General features: G+C 38.8%; 2 protein-coding genes across 3 annotated transcripts in view; both read right to left on the reverse strand.

Annotated features, from left to right (window-relative positions):
- Positions 1-16,363, reverse strand: part of dnmbp (dynamin binding protein) — a 67,948-nt gene extending 51,585 nt beyond the window's left edge. Inside the window, exon 1 of one of the 2 annotated variants that reach the window (XM_034707373.1) lies at positions 15,990-16,363. The gene's annotated coding sequence lies outside the window, so the exon portion shown is untranslated. The remainder of the gene's footprint in view (positions 1-15,989) is intronic. The other variant, XM_034707374.1, reaches the window with a different exon arrangement.
- Positions 16,364-20,165: 3,802 nt separating this feature from the next.
- LOC117830462 (7-methylguanosine phosphate-specific 5'-nucleotidase-like) lies at positions 20,166-27,276 on the reverse strand. Its single transcript, XM_034708597.1, has 10 exons — positions 27,036-27,276; positions 26,464-26,538; positions 26,278-26,376; positions 25,281-25,350; positions 25,086-25,132; positions 24,802-24,887; positions 24,600-24,689; positions 24,063-24,225; positions 23,516-23,716; positions 20,166-23,426 (listed from the first exon to the last, which is right to left on the reverse strand). The coding sequence occupies exons 1-10, from the start codon at positions 27,057-27,059 to the stop codon at positions 23,307-23,309; spliced, it is 975 nt and encodes a 324-aa protein (XP_034564488.1). The 5' UTR covers positions 27,060-27,276; the 3' UTR covers positions 20,166-23,306.
- Between the last annotated feature and the right edge of the window lie 675 nt (positions 27,277-27,951).

Here is a 27,951-nt window from a genome sequence, read left to right on the forward strand (position 1 = left end):
CCTAATCCTAACCCTAACCCTAATCCTAACCCTAACCCTAACCCTAACCCCAATCCTAACCCTAATCCTAACCCTAACCCTAATCCTAACCCTAACCCTAATCCTAACCCTAATCCTAACCCTAACCCTAACCCTAATCCTAACCCTAACCCTAACCCTAACCCTAATCCTAACCCTAACCCTAATCATAATCCAAACCTTAATCCTAACCCTAACCCTTACCCTAATCGCAACCCTATCCCTAATCACAACCCTATCCCTAATCATAACCCTAGGATCAGGGTGAGAATGATTTTGTAACAGAATAAATACACACAATTGGGCAATGATAAGGCTTCTCATAAAATCACCTTACGTAAAAGGGTTTTCAACACACAAACCATTAGTTTTTGCAAAATTGAGGTAAAATATATGGCTACAAAAGATCCTAAATTAAGAGTCATTTGGGAGTCGAAAGAGCCGGCTCTTCTTTGAGGGCCGAGTCAAAAGAGCCGGCTCTCTGAAAAGAGCCCAACTTCCCATCACTAAAGCACATGCTTACTAATGCACGCATTATGCACTTGGGGTTGATTTATATTATGGTTTTTTTGTGGGTGTATACATCATTTTTCTCCTGCAGGATCCACAAGTTAGCTTGCAGATATGCCATGTAACATGACATTCTTACATTCATTAGTACGTGTTACTGTAAACTTCACCGCAATGACTTCCTGTTTTTAAAGGAAACACAAAAATAAGTGGTAGCAAATAGCAATCTGCAAGAAGTTTCACGCAAATCTTAACTGGAATCCAAAGTTAGGGCTTCCTTTTGTGCTTTCCCTTTAAGTAGAGTGAACTAGATGAAGCACACTGTAGCTCATCTTTTCGCCTTCAGCTCAGATGAAACAATAGCTGATTGCCGACACTTGATCAAATTAAACATGTCCTGTCATGCACACAGGTGAACACATATCACCTGTGAGTGAAACATAAGGGGATAATGACTTGCTTAACAACTTACAGTTTTACTTCTGGGTTGTCCTACGTCCCTCTTTAAGATGTTACAAATTTAAGAAGATATAAGGTCAAGACAGATTTGTCAAAATATCTACACAAAGACAATATTTCCCTGTAAGAGAGCAAAATAAAAAGCCTGCTAGAATAAACACACAAATACCAGATGTTTTGGAAAAGACTTCAGTTCAGTGTATTCAACGCAGATTTCCTGCAAAAAAACACAACACAAAACCTTCGTGTGGGTTGCAGTCTTCTTTGCACAGGGATCGTTTGTCTAGTATAATTAACAGTGTTTCATAATACTGCCTTATAAAGATTGTGAAAACAAGCAGCACTTGTTTTTTTTCTTCCATGCACCACCTTCCACTTATACTCATCACATCTTGTCCACACCAGTCACAAACACAGCTGAGCTTACAATAACTAACACCCTGGAAACCAAACCTCCTCTGACACGTGACCACAGATGGTGTCAAGACCTGCACGGAGTCACTGTGCTGCTTGCAGCTTTCTTCAAGTTAATCCTCAGATCGCATCCAGCCAGACAAGCTCCTTACTGTTATTTCTGGCTCTGTCAGTGTGTCAGTGGCCCCTGTGCTTGGTGACTTTTACTCTCTGATCTGGAAGAAGACGACACGTGCTGGATGATAGCAACACATTTTGACAGAGAGACCCTAGCTCAGTAGATATTTTATGCAGAACGGCTGACAGACTAAAATAAGATCAGAACATTTATAGGCCCAATAAAATACAATAAAGTTCTGTATCAATTTAGATAGATAGATAGATAGATAGATAGATAGATAGATAGATAGATAGATAGATAGATAGATAGATAGATAGATAGATAGATAGATAGATAGATAGATAGATAGATAAATAGATGCCTGGTTCAAAAAATGGCTTGGCTCTACTTAGCTAATTTCTTTATCGGCACACACTGTACAGGGGTGAATTTTTTTTCTAACGCAACGGTTCAGAAGATATTGAGATTACAAGTTTTTGCCCAAATAAGGACATAACTGACTTGACTCCCGGACGGGAACAAATAGCTGTTGGCTAGGAGGCTCAAACTCCACCCCTTTACGTCACACTCTGCCTGGTTGAGTTCTGCATTTCCAATATGGCTGCCGCCGTTGATTGGCCTCAAAACAGCGCTCAGGAACAGATGGGTGACGTCACGGATACTACGTCCATTATTTATGCAGTCTATGTTTCAGACCATTGGTCCATATCAGCACAAGAGTAATATAAAAGACTAAAAATAAGTAGAATACATGTCAAGCAAGAAATAAAAAGATCATATGACATCAGTTTACACATTAATTTTGATTAGAGCATAAAAAGGCATTTGTTCTAATGTTTCCAAGAGCAAGAAAAATACCTTGTTTCACTTAATGTTTAATTTAGTTTCACTGAATAAATAAAGGCAAGTTTCATTCTTCCACCTGTAAATGTAACATAAAAATTTGAGCTGAATTCTGGTGACTTAACTTAAGCTATAACAAATCCTGTAGTCCCACCATCAGTTACAAAATATTGTTGTTCATTACTTCAGTTTAAGACCAAAGCTAAGGAGATGTCTGAGCAATGACTAAAAGAATGAGATGGTGGCAAGGCTCATCCTTAGTGATAGGAGCTCTGATATCCAGAGGGGGCTTGGAGTACATTGGCTACTCCATATAAAGTATCCAGTTGAGGTGGTTCGGGCATCTGATTAGGATGCTTCAGAGAAGTCTCTTTTTTTTTGATTTTTTGGGTGGATCCAACTGGGGAGAGAGGTTGGGGTAAATCCAGAGGTATTTATCCCATCTGGCAAGAGAACGCCTTGGGGTCCCCAAAGAGAAGATGGAAAACATTGCTGTGAAGAGGGATGTCAGGTGCCATCATAGACTGTAAATAAAAATGGACAGCGTTGCTCCGCCTCTTCCCGTTGTACAGTTCTGAAGCCAAAAAATCCCTCTCCTGGGCGCTGCCATTGTGCAGCCAGCGCCTGTGAAGCCTTTGTAATAAGCTCCGCCCTACAGCGTAACGTCACAAGACGCTGTGTGCCCTTTGAAGTTTCGTTCTACGGCGGCTGTGAATCAAATGAAACCTGGAAGTAAAACCCCGTTTTTTAAACTCTAATAACTAACGAAAAAGAAACTTTTCAGAAAAAAGAGGCATTGGACACAAAACACTCACATACTAACTACATATCACCACAGCATACGGATGTGAGAGACATTTGTACGACGTGTATTTATTTTTTAAAGTTTGACTGCTCCCCCATTCAAATGAATGGGGGAGACGGATTTTTTGACCTATACTGCAGTCAGCCACCAGGGGGCAGTCACACTGCTGAAAGCTTCACCACCAGGGCCGTATCCGGCACGCTTGGGTGCCATCATGACCCGATCCCAGGTGGGTGGCGGAAAAGGAGGATTTTTTTGTAGCTCCTATGTGACATTACATAACAAAAATGTGTACATGAAGATTAATGTCTGATATTGATTTATATAATATTACTAAAGGACCAGCCCTACTTCCGGCATGCCTCCTTTAATGTAGCTAATTTTGTTCATTCTACTTCTTACCTTTCTAAAACATTTAATATGAATAATTTGCAGTATTTTTTCGAATGTATTACACGTGTGTATGTCAAAATGTGTTCACATTTTCAGTATGTAAAAAAAATATTCTTTTTTTATCATCCCCTCATTGTAAAAGCATGTAGGTGACTCACAACAGCACTGACTTGAAATCATTTTGTTTCAATTTTTAAAAAAAAGGGAAAAAATGGATCACAAAGGAAGTCGCAGACATGACTGGAAAAAACTAACCATGTAGTGTACTGAATTACAGTCATATTTGGATAGTATTAGTTCAGGAAAACATAGAGGAATTTTCATGCTACTTGTTCACATCTTGGATGAGTACAAAGGACATTTCATTCACTGCAATAGTAACAATCAAACAGGCGTGTCTCTGATTATCATTTATGGGGTTTGATAAGAAACAGGACTCTGATCATGATATCCTCAAACAAACCAATAACAACTTAGGCAGCTGTTTGAATAATAGCAAGGAAAATCAGCTTGGTTATCCATTTGTGTTTTGATGTTGGTTTGCAAATTTCAGAAATTTTCAATTAATTTAGTTTTTTTTCTCCACTGATGACACCATTTAAAAACATTGAGCACTGAGAGGATTTTTTTAAGGGACAAAGGTTGGATGAGACCAAGAGACTGGGACCTGTGTGTTCCACTTGGCATCGTCCTGGAGAAAGTAACAGGATTACGGCAGACAGCTAAATCAACAGCTGACCCACACACACTCACTCACACACAGCCTGAATACTGCATAGACACACAGCTCACAGCTGACAGCGGGACAAAGCACCAACTATCCGACCTGAGACATGGCCCTGAAGCTATCATCACTCTTTATTAAACTATCTGTTTATGAACAGACGTATAACAAACGCAATCAAAGAGGGCAAACATTGTGCCATGAGTAGTGTTAAGAGAAGTTATCAGGTTGATGCAAACCGCTCCAATAAAAGTAACATCCAATTAATCAATTAAGGTAGTCTGAGCTGGGAGAAATTTCAGGAGGCGGAACTGGAGCACTGCCACTTACCACCAGCAGAAACCAAAAGCTTTTTGGGGCTTCTGGGGTAGCAGGAGAGGACCTCCGGTTAAAACTTAACACGGCTTAACATGGGATCATAGAGCCTGTAGGTAAACAATGTCAAATTGGTTTTCCACGTGTGGCTAACAATAGCAGAGCTTGCACCACCTTGCACATTAACGTCCATATGCCTGCACTGGTTACGCATTACTCCATTGAGTGGTTAAATGCCAGTTTAACCAAACATAGCAAACATACAACTTTAATTCCTTTTTATGAATGAAAATACTGCCAACGCTACAAGATGCTAACCCTCATCCGTGCTTTATATCCAGGTAGCACTATAACATTCTAGCAGTAACCACTAAGTAGAGCTGCAGCCCCAGCTAGTGGCAGGTGGCTGCACTACAGGTTAGACACAACATATGACCAGCATTTTGGGCTTACAACTAGGGATGCATGATATTATCTGTACGTTATCGGTATCGGCCAATATTGAATTAAAAGTGAACTATCAAACATCGGTCAACGTGCCAATATCCGCCGATATGATAAACCGATAAAATAATGGGCAACTGCACACATGTTGGGCTCATGTTTTAAGTTAAATTTGAATTTAATCAGCAGTCTGTAAGGTACATGTAGCTGACTAATTAAGCACATTTACCGTCAAAGAGTAAACCGTTTTATTTAATTTGGGTTTAATTGCTGTACAGTTACACTTTTCACATGTTCCCTGTGAACAGAGGTTAGGTTTACTTACTATGTCAAAAGTGAAATTGAACAAATTTGCCCTGGTTGTGGGTTTTGTTATGATTGTCTCAGGGAGAGCATCATCCAAGTTTTAAGTAGGACGTATCTTTTTGTATGAATTTTGTTTGAAAGCACATTTTGTCATAAATAAATATGCAGTTTTAAGTATCAAGTATTTTTCTTATTTTGCACAGGAAATGAATATTACAAAACAAAAGTGATCCAGTGAGTATCACCATAATACTGTACGCTAATTCCAATACAGAAGGGAATTGATGATCACTGCAATTAGGTGTGCGGGAAAAAAATATCGGTATCAGTAATTGGCTAAATGAGTTGTAAAATATCGCCATATCGGATATCGGCAAAAAAAATAATATCGTGTATCCCTACTTACAACAAAATTCATTAATGATTTGTTTACTAGTAATTCTAGTGCCGACTAGAGAGGGTGACAATGTTCATATAGTCATCATATAGTTGACCACACATGCACATTCCTTGTCCAAATACTCAATTTTAATCTCAAAATTATTTTATACAGATTCATTGAAGTCAATTAATTTCTTCTTTGTCTATAAATAGACTTCTAACAAAAAACAGAACACTTCAAGAGCCAAAATGTGGTACCACACCTGTAATAATAATAATAATACCTTTGTTTATACAGCACCTTTTAAAAAACACGGTTTACAAAGTGCTTCACTGCAGATTCTGCACTTTTTAAAATAGGTTTATTGCTATCCAAACTGCTCCATTCCTCTTAACTACAGAGTATCTGAAGTTTGCCTCTTTTTGCCTGGGACATCAGGTACAGATCTGAAACACTGTTAGTGTGAGTCTAGAGCAGAGGAAGTCAGATGTGCTGACTGCCTGTACCTTTTATTGAACAGGGTCATCTGATGCCAACAATGAAGCTGCTGCCTCATTATCTGTCTGCCTGCCAGGACCGGGCTCATACTGATTCACAGCCTGTATGCCATTCATCCTATTCAGATACACCGGGGTGGCAGACTGGCACGTGCCTCACACACACACACACACACACACACACGCACACGCACACGCACACACACACACACACACACACACACACACACACACACACACACACACACACACACACATAGACTGGTAGAATCCTCTGGAGTGTGCTGGATGACAGCTGATGTCTTTTGATACAGGGCTGTTTACTGGAAGCTCGTTCTGTAGTCCTCACATGCAGAGTGCTGAGTCCTCCAAAACACATTCACCTCCCAAACAGGTGACCAGCCGCTGGATGGTTCTGGATATTAAAAACTGTGGGACATCTGTTGCTTTTTCTTTTCAGCGTCTAGTCTTTCGGCACATGTGATAGGGGGATGAGGAGGGGGGGAGACAGTTGTCAACACAAGTCATGTGGTTTTTAAACCATCTGTTAGTGCCTCACAGAACCCGTGGGCCACCATGACATAACCAGTTACTGAGTTTTGCTATGTTATAGTACTTTACCAACAAAATGTAAGCAACTATATTTGTCATAAATAATATTTATAACCTGAAAAAACTGAAAAATGCTCATTTTGTCCAACCAACACTCAACTGTCTGAATATGCTCAGTTTACTTTCACCTAAGACAAAAAAAGGCAAAAATTCGTGTAAGTTGGAAGCTTGAAACCTTTAAATATTTGGCATTTTTCATAATCAGTCACTTAAACGGTTCCCATAATGAGCTTTAATTGATTCTTCCACTGATCTTATTCAGCTCTAACCCACACGCAGCTTAATTTCTGGGTTCAAATTACAGCCTAGGCTCTTTGCTGCATGTCAGCCGTCCCAAACACATCTAATTTTCATCTCTTCACAATAGCCTCCAAATGAATGGAATATATTTGTATGTGCATAGTTCACGTTGTGTTTTAGTGTTGTTGGTCTAAATAAACAAACAACAGGCGGGACAGGGAAGTGAGCAGTCTGATTTTTAAGTGCATTTCATCCAGATGAGGCAGCACGACGCAGCCTCAGCCATCTGGACGAAAAGAACACATCTGGCAAGTTGAGTCAGATGCCTAAAGACGCAAGGCTCTGCTGAAATATTGCTGCTACGCTCAAACATGCAGACACACACACAAAGACAGAGAGAGATGGTGTTCAAAGCCGGCAGGCATATTATACTGTGCGCTAAGAAGCAAGCTCCAATACAGACAATAGCCGTGACAAATGCCAACTGTCTTTGACGTAAGAACATCATCAGTTCAGAGTGCTTACATCAAAAGACAGGAAGGACTGTTCCTGTTTTTTAAAACGTCCCAAACAGAAGGCTGATTTATGTGATCAGGATGACCTCAAAGTTCGGGAATGTTTTGTGTATGCCGACATTTTCAACTTTCAAGTGTTGCTAAAGGGTTAGGGCTGGGGTTAGAAAACTAAACCACCTTAGAAATCAGCCCAATGAAGTTTCATTTGAAAAGCCTGAATTAAGTTACTCTTTAAAATATGAGTTGATGTTGCTCATGGCTTGATTAAGTTATTTCATAATATTAAAGTGATGATTCCTTACTTGGAGATATGTACTTTGCTATTGTGGTCAAGCGATATCAGCTGATATCAGCAGCAGCACTGACAAACGGCTGCCTGCAGTAAATGGTAAATGGACTTGTACTTATGTAGCACTTTTCTAGTCTTTCTGACCACTCAAAGCGCTTTTACACTACTCGTCACATTCACCCATTCATACTCATTCACTCACTGGTGGTAGAGGCTGCTACAGTAAGGGATCATCAGGGTTAGCTAATCTCATTCGTTCATAATCACACACCTCTGAACAACAGAGGTAGCAATTCGGGGTTCAGTGTCTTGCTCAAGGACACTTCGGCATGTGACTGCCAGAGCTGGGATCAAACCGCCAACCTTCCGATTGATAGACGACTGACACTACCCACTGAGCCACAGCCACCCTGCAGTGTCTGCAGTCCTTTGTAAAAAAAAGAAAAAAATGTATTGGCCTGGTGAGCCCAGGTATCAGCCAATGCTGATTATTTCTGAAAAGCCACTAATCAGCCTGATTAATCTGCCAACAGTTCTATCTCTACTTTGTCTATATTTATTCTGCTTGCTGAGAAGAGGAGCAATGATTAGTTGGCGTTGTACACAAAAATCAACAAAAAAAAACGAGCTGCAAACAAATTTCATTGCAGAAAAATGCATCATTGTGTGGTAAAAAAAGGGACTTGCCTGCAAAATCTATAGTTGACATTGCTTGTCATGGGAGCACATCAGTAATGTGCAAATACAGTTATATAGTAAAATATAGTAAAAAGCAAAAACACAAATTTCTCATCAACTGTGAGACTCCCAGCTGACTGGGTGTCTTACGTTCCCAGTCAGATTACCATGTGGTAGCAGGAGGACAATAACAACGAAGGCAGACTGCCAGGCAGTGTTTGTGCTGCTGACTCTTTCTTAAAGCTTCTCCAGACAAAGTCAACAGTTTTCAAGCATACGTTCTCCATGGTCTTCTTGTTTGTTTGTGCACATCGATCTGGTGCTCTTCAGTGGTGTTTTATTACAAAGTTATACCCCCAACTACTTGTCTGGCATGCACACTAATGCACATTAATGGAGTCATTCTCAAGGCCTTCGTTTAGCTTAGCATTAACAATCAGAAAGATTTATGAAGCTCGCCTAGTTCTGTCTAAAGGCAATAAATCCAGCCAACTGTCATCTCTTAATCTCAGCGACCAGCATCTAGGAATTCTGGTCTAAGGGCAGCTGTCTTAGACTGAACGGACAGATTTAAGATTGGTATTGATCTTCTCTTTGAACTCTCAGCAAGAAAGTGAATAAGCTCTTTCCCCAGAATGTCTGATTTGTTTCTTTTTCTCTGATCCCATGACTACTTGGTTGCAAGTGTTACAGATTTTGAAGCTCCCAGAAAGTGATGAAACTGGATGCAAACTTTATGACTCTTTTACTGGTCCCAGGTGGAACATTTAGCATGCTGGGAGGGTCGTCTAAAGGCAGTATAATCCCTGGTTAGCCAAGTCAGGTCCTGCAGAACGGCTATTACTTTATTTCTTGGGTAACAAAGGGCTGAGTCAGGGCAAGACAAGCCCAGCAAAGTAATCATCCTCAACACATTTTAACTACTTTAAGCCCAGACTTGCAATTCCTCAGGACAAAAACTTTTGTTCAGAAACAGCAAAATATGTTTTCATGGCAGGTTAAAGCCTCTTCTCTTTTCTTTTCTCTCAAGTTTTCTCATTGCAGAGGGAAATATTGCAAAAGCTGCTCTGTGAATGCGGGGGGAAAACCCTGGGTGGGCCCTTGGAAACAGAGTGAAAGTTCTCTCTGGCTCATCCACAGCTCTGGATCCACCACCGTGTTCACATTTTCTTTCACGTTTCTTTCCAGGATCTTCTCATTTTGGCGAGCACACAGGGGAATGTGTTCTTCTTCAGATTTCACCCTTTTCATTTCTTTCCATTCCCCATTTTTTTTCTTCATTCCTTCGTTGAGCATGCCCGTATTGAACATCACTGGCCTCACACACATACACAAACAGGGTGGAACTGTTCTTTTGCATAAACATTTCCACAGTGAGGAGGACAGCTCAGATGTCTGAGCTCAGGAGGGAAGAGACTACAGTTGTCATAGGTACAGGGATCTGTTTGGACGGCAGGAGGGTTTTCCCTGCTAGGACCCCAGAGGTGCCCGAGGATTTGCCTCAGCCTGGAAACATGGCTGGGCCCTAATAGTTTGCATGTGAGCTGTTACATAACTGATCTCTGCCTTGGAATCACACCATGACGCGCCTGCAGAAATATGATCGATTCATGGAGGGGGGAAATATGTGCTCTATTTTAGCCAAAACACAATCCAACATGTTCTCACATCTATTTCACAAACTTTTAGAGAATTCAGGGTGAATCCAGGACATGAACAAGAGACTGCCAAAATGGTACAACCCAGCCTGCTCAGATAAGTGTTTGTGAATCAACCCTTTGGATACATCACTGAGAATAGCCTGGAAAAAAAACTAAGGGAGAGGTTGGTATGCACTACTAAAGAATTCAACTTAACCCTTAAACGTTTGTCAAGTAAATATGTGATCAGTGGAATGCATTGGTAAAGGATCACGTTGATATAGATTGCATTGAGCTTCAGAAATCTAAGCTAAGTCCAGCTTTTAGCATTAAGTCCAAGCTGCAACCTCCATTGTTGAAAAATGAGGCCAATGAGGAGGTGCAAAAAAAAAAACGGCACTTGAGGCTTGCCCCAAAAGGCCCAGAAAATGCCATTAACACCCATGTGCCCTTATTTGACATGTGATTACTTGAGATCATAAAGAGATCATTTCTTTACTTTTACAGGTTCTACTAGTTTTCATTATTTTTCATAACTCATCTGTTTTGAGTATTTTAAGGCTCAATTGTATGTAAATCAGCAAATTTAGCGGCAAGGTTGATTTGACTTAGAGGTAGGTGTGATGTGGCTGATGGCCCACCCTAGCTTTGCCTCTTTGCCTGTGGTTAAATTAATGGAAAGTTTGACTGAATCAGCATTTCTAATTTGGTGACTACCATCACTCAGCTTCTTAAAGCCTCTCTAGAAACCAATAAGTGACGACACTGAGACAAGATCCATGCTTCATTCAGTCTATGGTTAAGTCCCTGATGAGTAAACTACAAAAACTCAATCACATGATGTGTTAAGGTCAAAGCAACCACATTTTTGCTCTCAGTGTTACATTTGACAGAGTTGACCTCATTATAATATATTAACGGACCACCTGAGAAACTGGATGGGACTCTCTGGCATGGTACTAAACTGGTTTGAATTGTACTCAAAGGACAAGGACTACTCAGAGTCTATAGTAGAGGTGTGAAAAAATATCGATACAGCAATATATCGCGATACTTTGACCTCCAATATGATATTGATATTTCAACTCTTAATATCGATATTTTTGTAATAATAAAAATTCACATTTTAGCTGAGTTGGAACTAAAATACAACTTCAGTATTTCAAAAGCAATGAAGTGGAAAAGTTGTTTTCAATCAAATAGTTTTGACTTAATTTTTCCTTTCAATTTTGAGTAATATTGTATGATTTACATATACACCATCCCTATTTTTCTTAGTTTACTGTGTAGAATATCGCAATATATCATAATATTGTGATATCGTGATATATCGTGATACTATCGTATCGTGACCCAAGTATCGTGATGCGTATCGTATTGTGAGGTTCTTGGCAACACTCACCCCTGGTCTATAGAACTTTACATTTGAGCATACAAAAATGACAAGTGGAGTTCCCCAAGGCTCAATGCTGGGGTCTCTTTGGTTTAACATCTACATTGGTTTTAATTATAGAACATTTTAAAAAGTTACCATAAGTACATAGATTACACTCAGATCTACATTACAATGTCACATCAGGACCATGACCCCACAGAAATACTTGGCATCAAACAATCAAACAGATCAATGAGTGGAAGTGCCTTATTTTCCTACAGTTAAACAAAGACAAAAGCTTTTGTCATTACGTCTGAAAACTACAGACCAAGCCTGAAATCTGGGCGTAGTCAGGGAATCCATCCTGAATTAAAAAAAAGCACAATAAGACAATTACAAAGTCAGCCTACTTTAACTTTAACAAAGTGTCAAAGATTAAAGGACTTATGTCCCAGTAAGACCTGTAGAAAAAATGTCCATGCATTTATCTTCAGTCATCTTGATTAGTGAAATAGTGTTTTTACACTATCCATAAGAAAACATACCAATGTTGGTTTATGTAACTGGATGGTTCAAGACCATATTAGTAAATCTCACAGAGTAAATACTATCCAGAACATTCAGGTCATCTGGAACAGGTCTGCTTTCTGTCCACAGAGTCAGAACCAAACATGGAGAAGTAGTGTTCAGGTTCTATGCTCCATCTATCTCCACAAACTGGACCAACAAAATTTTTAAAAGCAGGTCTGCTAACACTCTCAGCTCTCCTGAATCAAAGCTGAAGACTCACTTGCCTAGCCTTTTGTCACTATCTACATATTTAGTGTCTACTCTAAAAGCACCAGCTTCCTAAGAAAGCAGAACAGTGACATTGACCTGCTCTTGTTTAGTCTGTCTCTTTAAGAAGGCACAGCTTCTGTCTGTCTTTTTATTTCATAGCCTGGCTCTGTTCAGACTGCACTCAAACAAGATTTGCCTCTAAGATCAGATCTTAAAAATGGACTGTCAGCACTGTTATTTGCAAGTGGTCAGATCAGATTTGTGTGTACTGCTGTTTCCATCGTATGCCTACTTACTACTTACTCTTAAAGGAAAAGGGTTACATCATCCATCACTTAACTTATCTTCCCTTTCTTTCACATCCAGTTCAACACAGTTTCATTTCTACAGCCTGTTCTGCCAGACTCAAACTCTGCGGCCAGCAAATAACTAAAGAATGCAACATATGGTATATTACATAATAAGATGAAACATTGACTGTTCCTGTTTTTTCTCAATGAATCATCAAGTCATTGTGATTACTTCTGGTTGTTTTGCGCTGCTTGACACTTCCTGGCTCAATATTGTTTGTAACATGTAACACACACACAAACTGACACAAACATCTCAGGTTTCTTTGTCACCCACTTCTGCCACATGACCCTGCTGCAAATGTTGAATAATTCAGTGTGTGTAGGGTGTTTATGGACCTCCCAAATCCTGACTCGACGCTGAACACAAAAGCTGGACAAGAGAGGAGGAAAAGATATCCTTAAATAAGTCTGATAGTAACTAAAGAAGCATCCATTAGGTATTGTGACAGGTACTGATAAACATGAGAGGACAAGTTACGGACTCTTTACAACTCTCATTCAGGTTGATGGTCGGGCTCCAAAAGGAAACTATGGTATTTCTGCTGCTTCCCATGGCAGAGCGCTGTAACTCCTCCTGACACTGACTCACTGCAGCACAGGCTGGTTAGAGCTCTAATCCATAGACTTAAATGAGCCTTGTCCATACTTTGCTGCATACCTTAAACAAAAAGTTTGCAGAAGACTCCAAGCCAGTTCCATTAAATCTGTATTCAGTTCACATGACACACCAGATATATTCAGCTTCAGACTTTTTATGTCAATCCATTTATACAAGTACACCACCAAACTAAAAGCACTGCAACAAGTTGTCGGTGCAATATGGTGTGTTTCTATGATAACTGTCTGACTGTTATACGTCAATGCAACACACTGCAATTTGTTTTCTGAAAATACTGTTATAGTAGGGATAAGGTGCATTTCAACCAAGAGTTCCGGGGTCTTTTAGCCCCCAGAACTACTTTCCCCGGTACTAAAAGGTTCCTGTGCCCCCATTGTTGTCTACGTTTCGACCGCGAGCTGACGTCCCGGGTAGATTGTGCAAATCAGGCCAGTGACGTATGGAGAAAAAAAATTATATTAAATAATATTTTGAAATCTTAATAAATAACTAAATTAGTATGCATTCCCAGGAACTCCCTCTGTGTTTCAACAACTGTGTAAACTCCACAAACACTGTTACCTTCAACCGAAAGTCCCAGGACCTTTGAAAAGTACTACCCCCCAAGCAGGGGCTTTTCAAGGGGGAGATTATCTACCCCTGAACTAAATTTAGACCCTGGTTCTTCCGGTTGAAATGCACGTAGTTCAGGGGTAAAGTCCCTAGTTCCGGGGTAAAGTTCCTGCGGTTGATAAATGCCTAGAGACAATTTGAAGTTTTGCTCTTCTGTTAATACCATGGTATTTATAGCTTTGATTTCTATAGGTATAGCAGGCTAATGAGAGTATATAACATAACTGTCATGTTCATAGAGGGTTTTTAAATGCATTCAGCCCTCTGTTTTAAAAAAAAATGTATGAACTGCACTGGATGGTTGACACCACAGAACAGAACTTGAACTTAGTGTAGCATTATGTTATACTCACGTAATCATGTTATTGAATGGGAGGGGACAGAAGGTAAAAGAACTTAACAGAATAAAATGAATGGAGTAGAATTGAACAGAAAAGGTTCAAAGGTTATATACCCTTTACTAAGCAAAATGCATTATTGACCGTAGAATATACATACATTGTTTTACTTGAATCAATGTTTACCATGTACAGGCCTATAGTGAGAATGCCTGGGTGTTGTGCATTTGAGATGAAGCAGTTTTGTTGAACATTGTGTGGTGATAATCAGTGGTGGACAGTAACACAGTAAATTTACTTAAGTACAGTACTTAAGTGCATTTTTTGAGTATCTGTACTTTACTTGAGTATCATTTTTTGGGGGTACTTATTACTTTAACTCCACTACATTCATGCTCTAGTTACTCACTACTTTTGCTTTGAAGTCTCATGAATTTCATTCTCTTTTCTGAAATCTGTTCCCTAAGACAGTAAAATGTGTTTGTGTAGTTCTGTTTGTCTCAGTGGTTTAGTTGTACCTGTGTATCATGTGTCTCCATGGTGGAACGTGGAGCGAACACAGAGCAAATTTCACTCAGATCAGGCAGTTCATGTAGAGGTGGTAATGATGGCTTTAATACTCCACCTGAGCACCCACGTCCATATCTATATATCTATATCAGCCGGTGTTAGAGGTTTTTGAAATGAAGAATGATGCATATCGTTTCATTTCCTACTCTGCCCAAACATACAAACATTCACTGTCCAACCTGAGAAAGCGTGTTGAGCTATGTAACATTTGTTTCATTCCAGATGAACATTTCAAACTAAGTTGTCTGTGTTTGGAATAACTTAGCTGCTGTTTTTATTCCATGGTTTAGTTTTTAGAGATGTCAAGTAATGGTTTCTAAATAAACATAATGTAACAGAATATACTCCTATGTATTCTTGACTTCACTCATGCTTTGTGAAAATACTAAGTTTTGAGATATTTTAAAAGTACTTTGAATACTTAAGTACTTTTAAAAGAAAGTACTTCAGTTCTTTAACTCAGGTAATAATTTGACTGAGTAACTTTCACTTGTATTGGAGTAATATTTGACATGGAGTATCTATAATTTGACTTAAGTAATGAAGCTGTGTACTTTGTCCACCACTGGTGTTAATAATAACTGTATTTCTGTTAGAATGGGAGGGAAATTAACACAACCATATTTGAAGCCTAATTCATTATTTGTGTCTAGACTCCTTACATTAGGAGTGCACATGCGTTTGACTGGAATCTTCTGTCCCCTCTATTCGTGTGTGTGTGCTCGTGGTTGGACCTTCTCTTTCTCTTTCTCTCTCTCCTTCTCTAGTCGGAACAACTGACATTAGTGGCCACAGGTGACAGACAGACAGCGGGGGGATTATTCAGTCTGTAGCGCTTGTGTTCCCAGCTATCACTCATTCAGCTCACGTCACGACTCGGTTCATTTGATAGCTCTGTATTCACATTGAGGCTGCCTTACAAACACTGTTCAAAGCGACTACCATCATTTAAAAGTTACAGTATAAACTTTTTAAGTACAGCAAAAACACATTTCTATGACTATTTGTGGAGGTAGTGTTCTGGTTGTTTATGTACAACTCTATAATTATGTCAGACTTATATATGTATCCACTTGTTCTTACCTCTACAGAAGGAAGAAAAGGGGAAAGTAGTTTAGTTTTTTGTGTTTTTCTTACCTTTGAAGTGTCCAGTGGAAAAACGTTGGAATGGGCCGTTAGATCCAGTCAGACTAGATATCCAAACTTCTTATTCTTCAGCCTGGTGATGTGTTGGCGGAGCAGCTTTTTCCTCTGAGCAGTTAGAGGTCCTCCCACAGCTCCAGAGTTGTGCACACACTCATCATCATGTCCCCGGATAGATTATGTTCTGATTTAAAGTAGAGGTTTAATAAACCCTCGTTGACACGTCGGTCCCCACGGCCCTGTCTCGGTACAATCAGCTGTCATCACATTAGGAACAGCAGCAGCGGTCGAGTCGCTCTCTGCTCCTCTCCATGCCTACATACAACAACACCACCCACTTTTTCCCATAGTCTTTTTCCACGCAGACCTGTAGGTGGCTTGGCTGGTGCCTGACTGAAAAGAACAAGAAACTTTGCTCTGAGGTACACAGGTGGGCCTGGTAATTCTACGGTGGCCCTGAAGGACAAAACACATTTAAAAATGATGAAACACTTTTACAAAGTTGGAGACAAATTTGTGTATTGGAAAACCTTTTTACATTTTATAAAACAAAATTACATTAGCAAAACACTTTTACCAAGGCCCAAAATACATTTTCATTTAAGAAAACAATTTTACAAAATCAAAAAAACACTTTTACAAGTATAAAAATAAATGAAAATTTGTTTCAGGTGTTGTAAAAGTGTTCTGTCATTTGTAAAATTGTCTCACCGTTTGTAAAAGTGTTTTTTTTTTAATTTGTTTTTATTTGTTTTCTTAAATTTAAATTTGTTTTGGCCTTGGTAAAAGTGTTTTGATTTTGTAAATTTGTTTTCTTAAATGTAAATTTGTTTTCCATCCATTTTCTTCCGCTTATCCGGGGTCGGGTCGCGGGGGCAGCAGTCCAAGCAAATTGACCCAGACATCCCTCTCCCCAGCAACACTTTCCAGCTCCTCCTGGGGAATCCAGAGGCGTTCCCAGACCAGGCGGGAGATATAATCCCTCCACCGCGTTCTGGGTCTACCCCGGGGTCTTCTCCCAGTTGGACGTGCCCGGAACACCTCTAAAGGGAGGCGTCCGGGAGGCATCCTTATCAGATTAAAGATTAAGATAAATTTGTTTTCTTAAATGTAAATTTGTTTTCTTAAATGTAATTTTTTCTCCAACTTTGTAAAAGTGTTTCATCTTTTGTAAATTTTACAGTTTGTCCTTCAGGGCAAAAATTTCACTTCAAGTTCACAAAATCAACTAGAGTAAACCCACGGTTAATTCTTCCAATGCTAACACAATAGTGCAGTGGTTGTTCTTGTCTCTGGGCCAATAAAGAGCATAACTAAATCCCACCAACAACTACACTGGAGCCACTTGGACTTTGTTTTTCTTTTCTGGTGAATTATTCTACTCAAGTATAATATTGTACTGTTAACTCTTCTTTAACAATCCTATACTTCATTAAACTTCCTACAATAATACTAAACAAATGGCAATACATATTAACCCAATGTATAAATCACTGCAGGCCTATTTAAAGGCACAATCAAGGGCTATCCTTTTTTTTTTTTTTTTTATACTTATTACGTTTTCTCTTATTTCTGGCTGCAACTACTTACTATGGTCACAACCAGCCATTTGGATTTCATAAAAACTGAGAAAAGATGTAAAAAAATGGTGCCGTTGACCTAGCGGTCTAAGCGCGCCCCATGTACAGAGGTTCTAGTCCTTGTCGCAGTGGTTGCTGGTTCGACTCCTGCCCTCTACCATTTGCTGCATGTCTTCCCCCACTCTCTACCCTCCACATTTCCTATCTCTCTCCAGCTGTCCTACTTACTAAAGGCAAAAATGACAAAAAACACAACTTATAATATATGTATATGAATAAATTGATACTCATTACCCAAATTGAATCATTTAACTGTAAGACAAAACAAGCAACCACGTTTCATTTCATTGTTGAAGATTACAACACCAGGTTGAAATTTAATTTTACATCTTTGACAGATATGGGGTCCTTTCAAAAGTTGTTCTTAACTGTTTGTATTTGTAGCTCCAGAGTGAATATACTCTACAGACCTCAAGTGTCAGTATTCTTCTAGGACCCATTTTTTAATACAGCTTTACAGTTGTTGAGATATTTCAGGTATTAGCTCTTCATGTTACAGTTTTGTACACTCAACCAACTGTAGCATAATATTTCAACATCAAAATCTTCAATGATAATGCCATCTAAGGTCTGTCAAATACACGTGACAAGAAAAACAAGCTGATCCCCTCTGTGGCATAGGATGACAAAATCAACATGAACATTTCCTCAATTCATGAACTCATTCCTGTGCAGGCCTGCACATGTTTGAGCTGTCCACTCCACCCAGGCTGAATTCTATAACAGCAGTTAAAGGAAGTAGCACTATGTTTGGAACTGAATAATCTCTCTGTGAGGCGTTGTTCAGTGTCACTGTGATTCATTTAGTTAAATTTTAACTAATGCTAAGCTCTAATATGCTGTAGAAAAGTTGAAGTTTTGCTGTATTTTTACTGACACCCAACAGGAAGGTGTAACCTGTATTCTATTTGTGGCTGCAGCTCTTTCATGTGGAAACCTTTATTTAGAGAGAGAAAATCATAGTCGTTGTAAAATGGATTATATGTTGGGTAACCCTTTTTCTCAGCTGTTTCTACTGGGTGGTGTGAAACACTGACTTCAGTTTTTCGCTGTGTCTGCAGTAATAACAGCTTCCTCATATGTGGTCCTGTGTGTGCAGGACAATTGCAGGAAACAGAGTGAGTTGGATGCTTTTGACTTAAAGTGTTGTCACGGAAAAGGGAAAAGATAGAGGAGGGGTCACGGAGAAAACAGACTGTCATACACACATACAGTATCTGCATGCTCTGCTGTACACATTGATATATTTATTTACACAGCTAAGCTTCATTCTAACAAATATGACACAAGTGAAATCTGACAAAACAATAACCTCAGGTCTGATTGGACAAGAAGATGTCTTCTGACTACTACTTATACTATCTGCTTACTTATAGATGAATAACTAGCTAGCTTGTCAACAGTGCAGTCTCAGTCGCGTTGAGAAACTAGCTGTATTTGTGAAGTAAAAAAAAGAACATGTTTCTCATTGCTGTTAACTTCTTTATGTTGCTTTTAGAACTGTTGAATAAAAGTTGTATGACACTCAAGCTTGTAATACTGTACTGGATTTCAGCACACTTTGAATCACAGTACAATGACAGCCCCTTTTGTGTGATTTCCTTTTTTCATCAGATAAACTGTTGAGTACAATAATATGCACATTTATGATGTATTACACTTAAAATTTTATATTAGAGCAATAAAACAAACAGAAATGACAGATTCAGGAGAAAATAAATGAAAACAACAACAAGAATGTATTGGACATGACTGCATCTGCACTGACATTAAGTTGTGAGAGTGTAGGTATTTAGACAGATAGATAAGTATATCATAAAAGATTGGGCCTAGTATACCACTCCTTTCTGTCTGCCATAAACAGAGTTCAACTTGTTACGTGACATGGCATATAAATATCATTAATATTTCATAGCAAGCCCCAACTTTTAGCATTCATGATAGTGATACAATTTTCAGTATGTTGATGTAGCACCATTGTCCAATGAAAAAAAACATTGTGTATGACAAACTCAACTCCCCCTACAAAGATAACCTTTGCAAAGTCTTATTTCAGGTAATTCAGATTTAGAGCAGTTGTTTAGTCACTTCTGATAAAACCTGGCCCTGCTCACAGAATCTCACATGAACTCTGAGTCAGAGAATATGTGAGCGTTGTTGTATGAGATGTCCGACACTGTAGGATCACTGGTGGGCTTCATTGACGCCACTTTAGGCGAACTAATTGCACATCAAAAAAAGTGCATGCCGTCTCTGTCGCACACACACAGCATTCACACACTACACTACAGCTGAGAAAACTCCAGACCAGCGGCCCTGTGTGAATCACGGGCTTTGTCTTCTCCCACAGTGACCACTTTCATTCAAAGGCAGCATTTGGGTCGGCTGTTGTCTTTCAGTATTTGCTGCCAGTTGATCGTCACTGTAATGCTCTGTAGGCAGAGAATACATTGACGGCCTTACAATCGCTCAGTTGTGTGTGATCTGAGAAACATCAGCTGTGACAAAGTCGTAGAGGCAGGAAAAGGAAATTATTGTACTCATTTATTGTAGTTACTGGACAGATAGTTGAACTGATGTCAGCAGTGATTGACTTATGATCATTATGACAGTGAGTCTGATGTTAACTTGTGTTGATGGCTCATGGTGAAATATTTCATTTCTAGGTTGATTGTTTGCCATTCTGGTACAACTCAAAAACAATTTTGTTATATTTTCATATGCTTACATCAGAAGTATCCCACACCTCTCTACTACAGAGTTCACATTTTTAAAAATAGATCTTTTGACCCAAAAAAAGACATAAAAACATAAAAGTTTAGGAGTTCACTCTAACTTTAATGTTCAATTTTATAAGAACATTTTTTTTTAGGTATTCATTTTAAAGTAGTAACTTTAAAACGAATTTCATTATCTGGTCACATCTAACATTCAATTGAAATCTCAAAAATATAAGTTTTATTTCAAGTGGTTACATTTCAAAATGATAATACTTAGCACTGAATCAAATTACTAAAGCTCCAGTGAGGAACTTTCAGTTTGTGGTAACTTTAAGGCCCCCTTGTGGACACAGCGGTATGTATTATCTCTGCTAATTATTAAAATAATTTTAAAAAGCGACCACTCTGACCTAACGTAAGATCAACAAAAAAAGTGAATACGATGATGTTGACATGAAAATCATCCACAATAAGTGAGCGCTGTGGACCCAACATGAAAGTCATAAAAAATACAGCACAAGTACCTGACGCATGATCATCAGAAAAAGTGACCGCTATAGACCTGATGTGACAAACTTCATAAATGTGAGCACCACAGATTTCTGTGAACTATTGAGCATGTGGACTGAACCATGTGTCCACCCAGCACCTGATGCAAAATCATCAAGGAAGGGATCACAGTGGATCAGGCGCAACAATTATTGCAAAGTAGTGACCACTCTCAACCTGAGGAGAAAATCATTAAAGAGGAGGCCACCACAGACCTGAAACAAAAGTCATTGAAAAGGTGACCAACGTTAACCTGAGGGATTTTTGTTGAAAGCACAAGCTATGCAGATGTGTCAATCAATGAGAAAAATGACCACTGTGGACCTGACAGTAATGTAATCAAAGAGGAAACTGCGGACCTAACATGTAAAATCATCGAACAAAGTGACAACCACAGACTTGATGCAGAAATTATCAAAGAAGGGAGCGAAGTTAGCCTTGCGCTACAATTATCGAAAAAAGTGACCACTGCAGATCTGACGTAAATTTGCATAATTTGTTGACCACTGTGTACTTGATGCAAAAATAAATAAATAAATAAAAAGACCTGATGTGAGAATAAATCAAAAGTGTCTGCAATGAACCTGATATGACCACCATGAGCCTGAGGTGAAAATCTTTGAAGAAGTTCACATCGTGGACCTGAGGTAACATGATCAAAAAAGTGACCAGCACAGACCTGACATGAGTATTATTGACCTGTGGCACCAATCATAGAAACAAAACACCTAAGTGGACCTGATGCAAAATATCATCAATAAAATGAGAACTGGGTCCTGAGGTCCTGCATCTGTCTGTTTACAGGCTGTGTTGGAAGCTGAGAATACAACAGACATGATAATGCAAAAGATGATGATTGAGAGAACATCCCCAAACATGTGCATGTGACTCTTGTGTCTTGAAGGGTCAAGAGTAGTTTGAAACAGTTGTATTATAGTCTTTGTTACATAGAGGGTGATATTTTAAAGATGAACCATCTGAAAATCTCATCCTCATCACATGGACTAGGATAAAATATGTGCAATGGTATAGTGTTGATATTTGTGGAAGATTATTAGATCCTTGTATTCATCTAGAAAAATACTGATCTGTCCCTAGCAGACTGTAAAAGCTACAATATAATATACGGCCATCTATTAATCTAATGAGCCTTACTTTAACTGTCTTCTGACTCAGGAGACTCTTGGGCTTGTCAAGTCTAAAAGGCTCTGTCAGGCTTTCCTCTCTGCTGAGGTCGCCCAGCAAGTGCCAAGGTTAGTACTGACATCCTGCTGGCACCCATCTCTGGCAGCTGCCTCCATAGTAGAGGATTTGGAGATGGTAGAGATTAGAGATGCACAGGAAATTCTTTGAAAGGTGGGAGTTGAAGACTTTGTGGATCCTGATATTTTCAGCTCAAATTCACTTGAGGTTTTTTGGTTCACCAAGTCCGACCAAAGATCAAATTCCATCATTGATGTTTGGCCAGGGGTGTTTTAGTACCAGGTACTATTATTAATCACCATATGCTAAAAAAAAAAAGTGTTTGTTATGGCCAGTCCATGACCAGCATAGTAGTTCAACAATAGCACCCCCCTTTAAGGATTTACTCAAGTACTTGGAGTGTACACAGAGGTAATTAACAGTACACAGAAAACACAACAGAAATGTGTCATTATGAAATGAAAGACTTAAAGGATGGAGACATTTTTAAAATGTGTTATGAATCTTTGTTCACACATTGGCTTCATTTAAAAGTTGTAAGTACGTTAAAACAGAAAAGAAAATTAGATACACTAAAAAGGATGCTTGTTTTTTCCAAAGCGGGCTTAGCTATACTTTTGCACTCGAAAACTCGAAAAGTTGCATTATATTTTCTCCTGCTTTTAATTAGACGTCCTGGAGCAGGAAGAAAAGTTTCACTGAGTTTAATAGTTCTAATAGTCTGTGCAACTGCAACACTAGTATTTATTCAAGATTGTTCTAAATTAAGTTGAAAATGCAGAATCTACTTTAGACGTTTAAACAGTTTGAGGTTGGTAGGTCTACTTTGAAACACACACAATTCAAAATGCTGAGATTGTAAAAATAACAAGACTTGTCGTAAGTGACCTGAAGTAAAATCATCAGGAAAAAGTGACCGCTATAGACCTGATGCAAAGATGGTAAGAAAAAGTGAATGTCGCAAACCTGATGTGACAAACTTCAGAAAAGTGAGCACCACAGATTCCTGTGAACTATTGAGCATGTGGACTGAACCATGTGTCCAAGCATACAGCTTTGGAGCAAAAAGATCCAGGTTCAAGTTCTGGTTTGAGGTAAGTGATGAAGTGTGGTTGTCCAGTGTGCAACATGCCAAATGGAGTGAACAGATCTGTCCTTGCGTACGTGGTCACAAAGGGTCCAGATCCTCCTTTTGCATCTTATTTGTTGTCTCTTAATGAGGTAATATATGTGAGGATGGCATTAGGAACATCCAGCGTTTCATCTTTCACCAACACGATGTCAAAGGAGTTGATGTACGACTCTTTTCTCTCCTCCACCTGAGAAGCAGAGAACAGCACTTTTTCCAGAACCAGTTGTGTTGCTACCAAAAAAAAAATCCCAGGATGGATTAGTAAATGAGTCTGACCTGGTCATTGAGGAAGCCAATGGTAAGGATGTTCTCATGCTCGGAAACTCCGTCCGCCATCGTTAGGTCTCCCAAAGAGTCTCCCAGCAGCAGCACGTTGGGTCGCCCCTGCAGCTCTGTGAAGCTGGCTGCATGCGACAGAGCACCTTCCCTCTTATTGAAGGTGTGGATCAGCTGGCCTTTAAAGGCTTGCAGGGCGCCCTGATTAACAAGACAAGGTTTTATTTTAGCTACAAGATACCAAGAGGTGGGGGAAGTATTCAGATCTTAAACTGAAGTAGCTGTAGACATAGTACCACACTGTAAAAATACCCAACTGCATGTAAAAGTCATTAACACAAACTTTGGCTAAGTACATAACTTTTATCTTCTTTCTGTGACACAAGCATGGAGCATTGGCAAACAACCTTATTGGTGAACAGCCATCTGCTAACCTTACAGACAAAGCTAAAGGTATGAAGAAGGCTCTTCTAAACTATTTAAATGTTATGCAATATTCAAACTGTACAAGTTTCGTTACATACATGATATGCGGGTTGAAACTCACAGTTTGGTCAAAGTCCATGTAGTTGGAGATGATGTGAACATTGGGATGGAACACTTGGTTCTGTTGAATCACCTCCTCGAGGACGTCACCAACACCAGCCGAGAAGATCAACAGAGGGATCTGTTGCTCCGTCAGATGGTCGAAAAATGCTTTGTAGCCATCCCTGAGGAAGTATCACACATGCTGAACATTAAAGGCAAGATCCAACACATATCTGAGAAATGACTGGTCGAATATAACGTGTCAGATTTTCTATCGCTGAGCATTTGTGGGTTCTTATTTTTTATTTTTCTGGTTTCAACCATTTTGAATGATATGATGTAACTTCCATACAATCTGAATGACCAACATTTAATGTCAGATGTTTTTAATATCAACTAAAGAATGAATTAATACATCAAAACCTCTTTTAAAAAACCCTTAAACCAATAGTGTTATTTTGTTCATGCAGTGGAAGTCTTTGAGTCTTTGAGTACTTCAGTGGACTATACTTAACGTTCTTATTGTTTTCTATAGAGACAGGGCCTTGAGCGATACCTTAGCATAGCGCCAGATTCCTTGACAGCCTGGGCCAGCAGGTCTTTTCTGATCCTCTGCTGGATCAGCAGCGCATGGACCTTAGTCCACCTGAAGAGTGAAGAGATTTCAATCTGACTTTGTAGCAGCTTTTATGTGTTGAATGAATAACTGCACTTGAAATCAGAATTAAATAGAAAGGTTTTTTTTATTAGCTTCTTACCACTCTACCATGAGAGGCAACTTCTCTTCAGTAGTCCTGCTAGGGTCAATCTCAATAGGGTAGTATGTATTCAACAGCTCCTTCATCTACAGTGAACCAAAAAAATATTAACATATATCTTTTATTTTAGACAATCTGCATGTAAGGTGTAAAGATGTAGTACTTGCTGGTCTGTACTGAAGTGATGGGCTCAGATTTACAAACCAGCATAGATTAGTTAATCAATCAGTTCAATGCCCAAAATGAATACTCTTACTCTGTCTTTATGTCTGTATTAAAATTACCTTTTTAGTGCAATCTTCACTGAGCAACAACCGGTTATCCAAGATGTCTGGAAGAGGAAATTAAAACATTCTTGGGACAGTTCCAGTAAAACATATAGAACAAATTACATGTAAATAAAAATGACAATGCAATAATAACCCAAAAGTAAGTTTGGCTAAGTTGAAGTTAAAAGATAATGAGTCTTTCAGTCTTACTGTGTGTCGTAGGGACTCTTTTGCCGTTGTGGGCAAACCTGGTTAGTGTCATATCGAAGTCTGAGATCACCTGAGGAAATATGACAGTTCAGAACTCCAGTTCATAGTAGTCAACCATACATTTATATACATGAATAATGCAAAGACACATGATGTGTGGAAATTTGTGCTTATTATTCTAAAGGGGTTATTGCTCTCAATTATACCCACAGACTGTGTAAAAGATGTGGCCCAAGTTTTTTGGTCGAAGGAAAAAAATCTGTGTAAATCTCTCAAACCTGCATTCTTTCTAATGGCCAGCAGAGGGTTACTCAACTGGTTAAAAAACTGTTCTGATTGCATGAAACATAAAAACTAAACAACCCCTTTAGCTTGATTAATTCATTATATAAACATGCTCATAATGGGATTTTGGTCTCCGATTATAATTTCTGGTCTTTTTAAATACAGCTTGATGTTCATTTTGTTAATTTTACCCACAAAAAGAGTATAAAATAGATCAAACTAGGGATGTTTTTTTCAGGTGGGGCTTCCATTATTATTGATCAGGCGCTACCTTGTGCAATTACTTAATAAGCTGTTCAGAATTCACATCTAACTCCTTTCGCTTGAGGTCTACCAAAATGTGCATTCCAATTCATATCACAGTCACCATGAATTCAAGATATAAATTACCTCATGCTTGTGTTAGATTACAACTTAAAAGTGACCTTGTAATACCCCTTTTTCTCCTCTGCACCATCCTTTCGGTAATATGTTTCTCTTCTGACTCCAAAATGTAAAGATGGCTATAGCCAAAAGTTCCTTTCGCTCAAAGAAAGCACTCTGTTGTTGACTCTCTCGCAATGATATTAGTTGGACTTGAGCACTGATTATCACTGTGGTTTACATTGAATTGATTTTGCAAACTTAGAATCAACATCCACCAACTCATATTCAAACATCATCTTGTCATTCATCAATATATATTCACACTCCTGATGGAATATATGCTCACCTGCAGGCGGCCTGCACCTGCTCGCTGCATGGCGTGGATGGTCTCCTCAACTCTGCTGCGCTCCTTTATCAGCACAGAGCACTTTGTCAGCTCTGGGATCTGAGGAAGAAAACACATGGGGGTTACATTGCATTGCAGGTCAGAGAAGAAGGAGAGAAACAGATTATTTCAGGGGAGTTTTGCCACCTCTGTCTTAGTTAGCTGCCTCCAGATTGCAAGGACAGTCCTCACTGGTGTGTAGATCCAGGGATTATAGTACATCTGCGTGGCAAGTAGGGGAGATTACCCAATCAGGTTATGGATTTCATTTAAAGGTCTATTATTTCCTGACAGCACAGGCCAAAATATGACTTGAATCTTAGCACTTTTAGTATTGGTGGGAAAATAGACACTTCAATTCTACTAAATAAACGAATATTGTATGCAGGTGTGCTGAAAAAGCATATCAATTAAAAATATTATTTGAATGTAACCTGTTGAAACAAGATAGGTTCAAATTCATTCTATATTTTTTTTACAACACTTAATTGGTCAACATATTATCTTCAATTAGGCCTAATTTATGAATTTAACCAACAGAGCTCATTCGTTACAACTATACATTGTAGTAAGTCAATTGTGTCCTAAAGTCGTACGTAAACACATCCCTGGTTGTCTTCACATCCCTAATGTGCAAGTAATATAAATTTAACAGCTTGTTTGACTTCCTGCTTTATGTATCTGCAATGATTATGTAAAACACGATCTCCAGAACTTACCTTTTTTAAACGGTTAACCGACATGTCAGCGATGTGTCGACTACTAATTCAACCAACCATCAGAAGTACATGTCGGCTTCAAAGTTTCTTATTTCATGGTATTCATGACACAGTATCAGAAAATGATTAGTCGGCTGAAAGATTTGTTTACATTCCCAGGGTGAGTCACACTCAAATCATTCCCCATCTCTTCGTGTTGCACTAAAGGTTCCGCTGTACTTTTGTTCCTACCTTAGTAAATGCGTTCGGGCAAAACTGTGTAAAGAGTTAAAGCATTACTCTCACCTTTTCTAGGATACTATCAGAACTAGACAACTTTTAAGGAAAACAAACAAACAAACAAACACTAATCAATCTGCTAGTTACCCATACAAATTAAGTATCGTTTTAACCCTCCTGTTATGTTGCGGGTCAAATTGACCCTTTAAAAGTCTATTTTAGGCAATATATGCCTTCAAAACCAGCTAAATGCAGCACAAAAATCTGGGCAGCATGTGACAGAAGAAGTGTCGTGTTAATATATCAACATCACTTCATAAAAATAAAAATAAATAAAAATGTTAAATCAAATGTAAAACTATTGTATTTATATTTAGGGCTTTCCAATGTACATTAAAAACAGTTTTAACATTAACTTTAATGAACAATGAGTGAGTTATCCTCATTGAACCATAATCTGTGAGAATTAAAGAACACCAATGGACTAAATCTTGATTTAAGTGGTTAGTAATGGAGTTAAAAATTAGATTTAAAAAAATGTGTATTGGGATTTTTTGGGGTTCTGACACTTTTGGATAATTTAATATGCACCGGGTCAAATTGACCCAGAAACATTATTGCTGTTACAGAGAAACGAACATAACAGGAGGGTTAAATTACCTAAACATTTGAAATGACAAAGTTGAAAGTTGCCACT

The sequence above is a fragment of the Notolabrus celidotus genome, chromosome 18 (genome assembly GCF_009762535.1).
Source record: "Notolabrus celidotus isolate fNotCel1 chromosome 18, fNotCel1.pri, whole genome shotgun sequence".
Taxonomy (NCBI): Eukaryota; Metazoa; Chordata; class Actinopteri; order Labriformes; family Labridae; genus Notolabrus; species Notolabrus celidotus.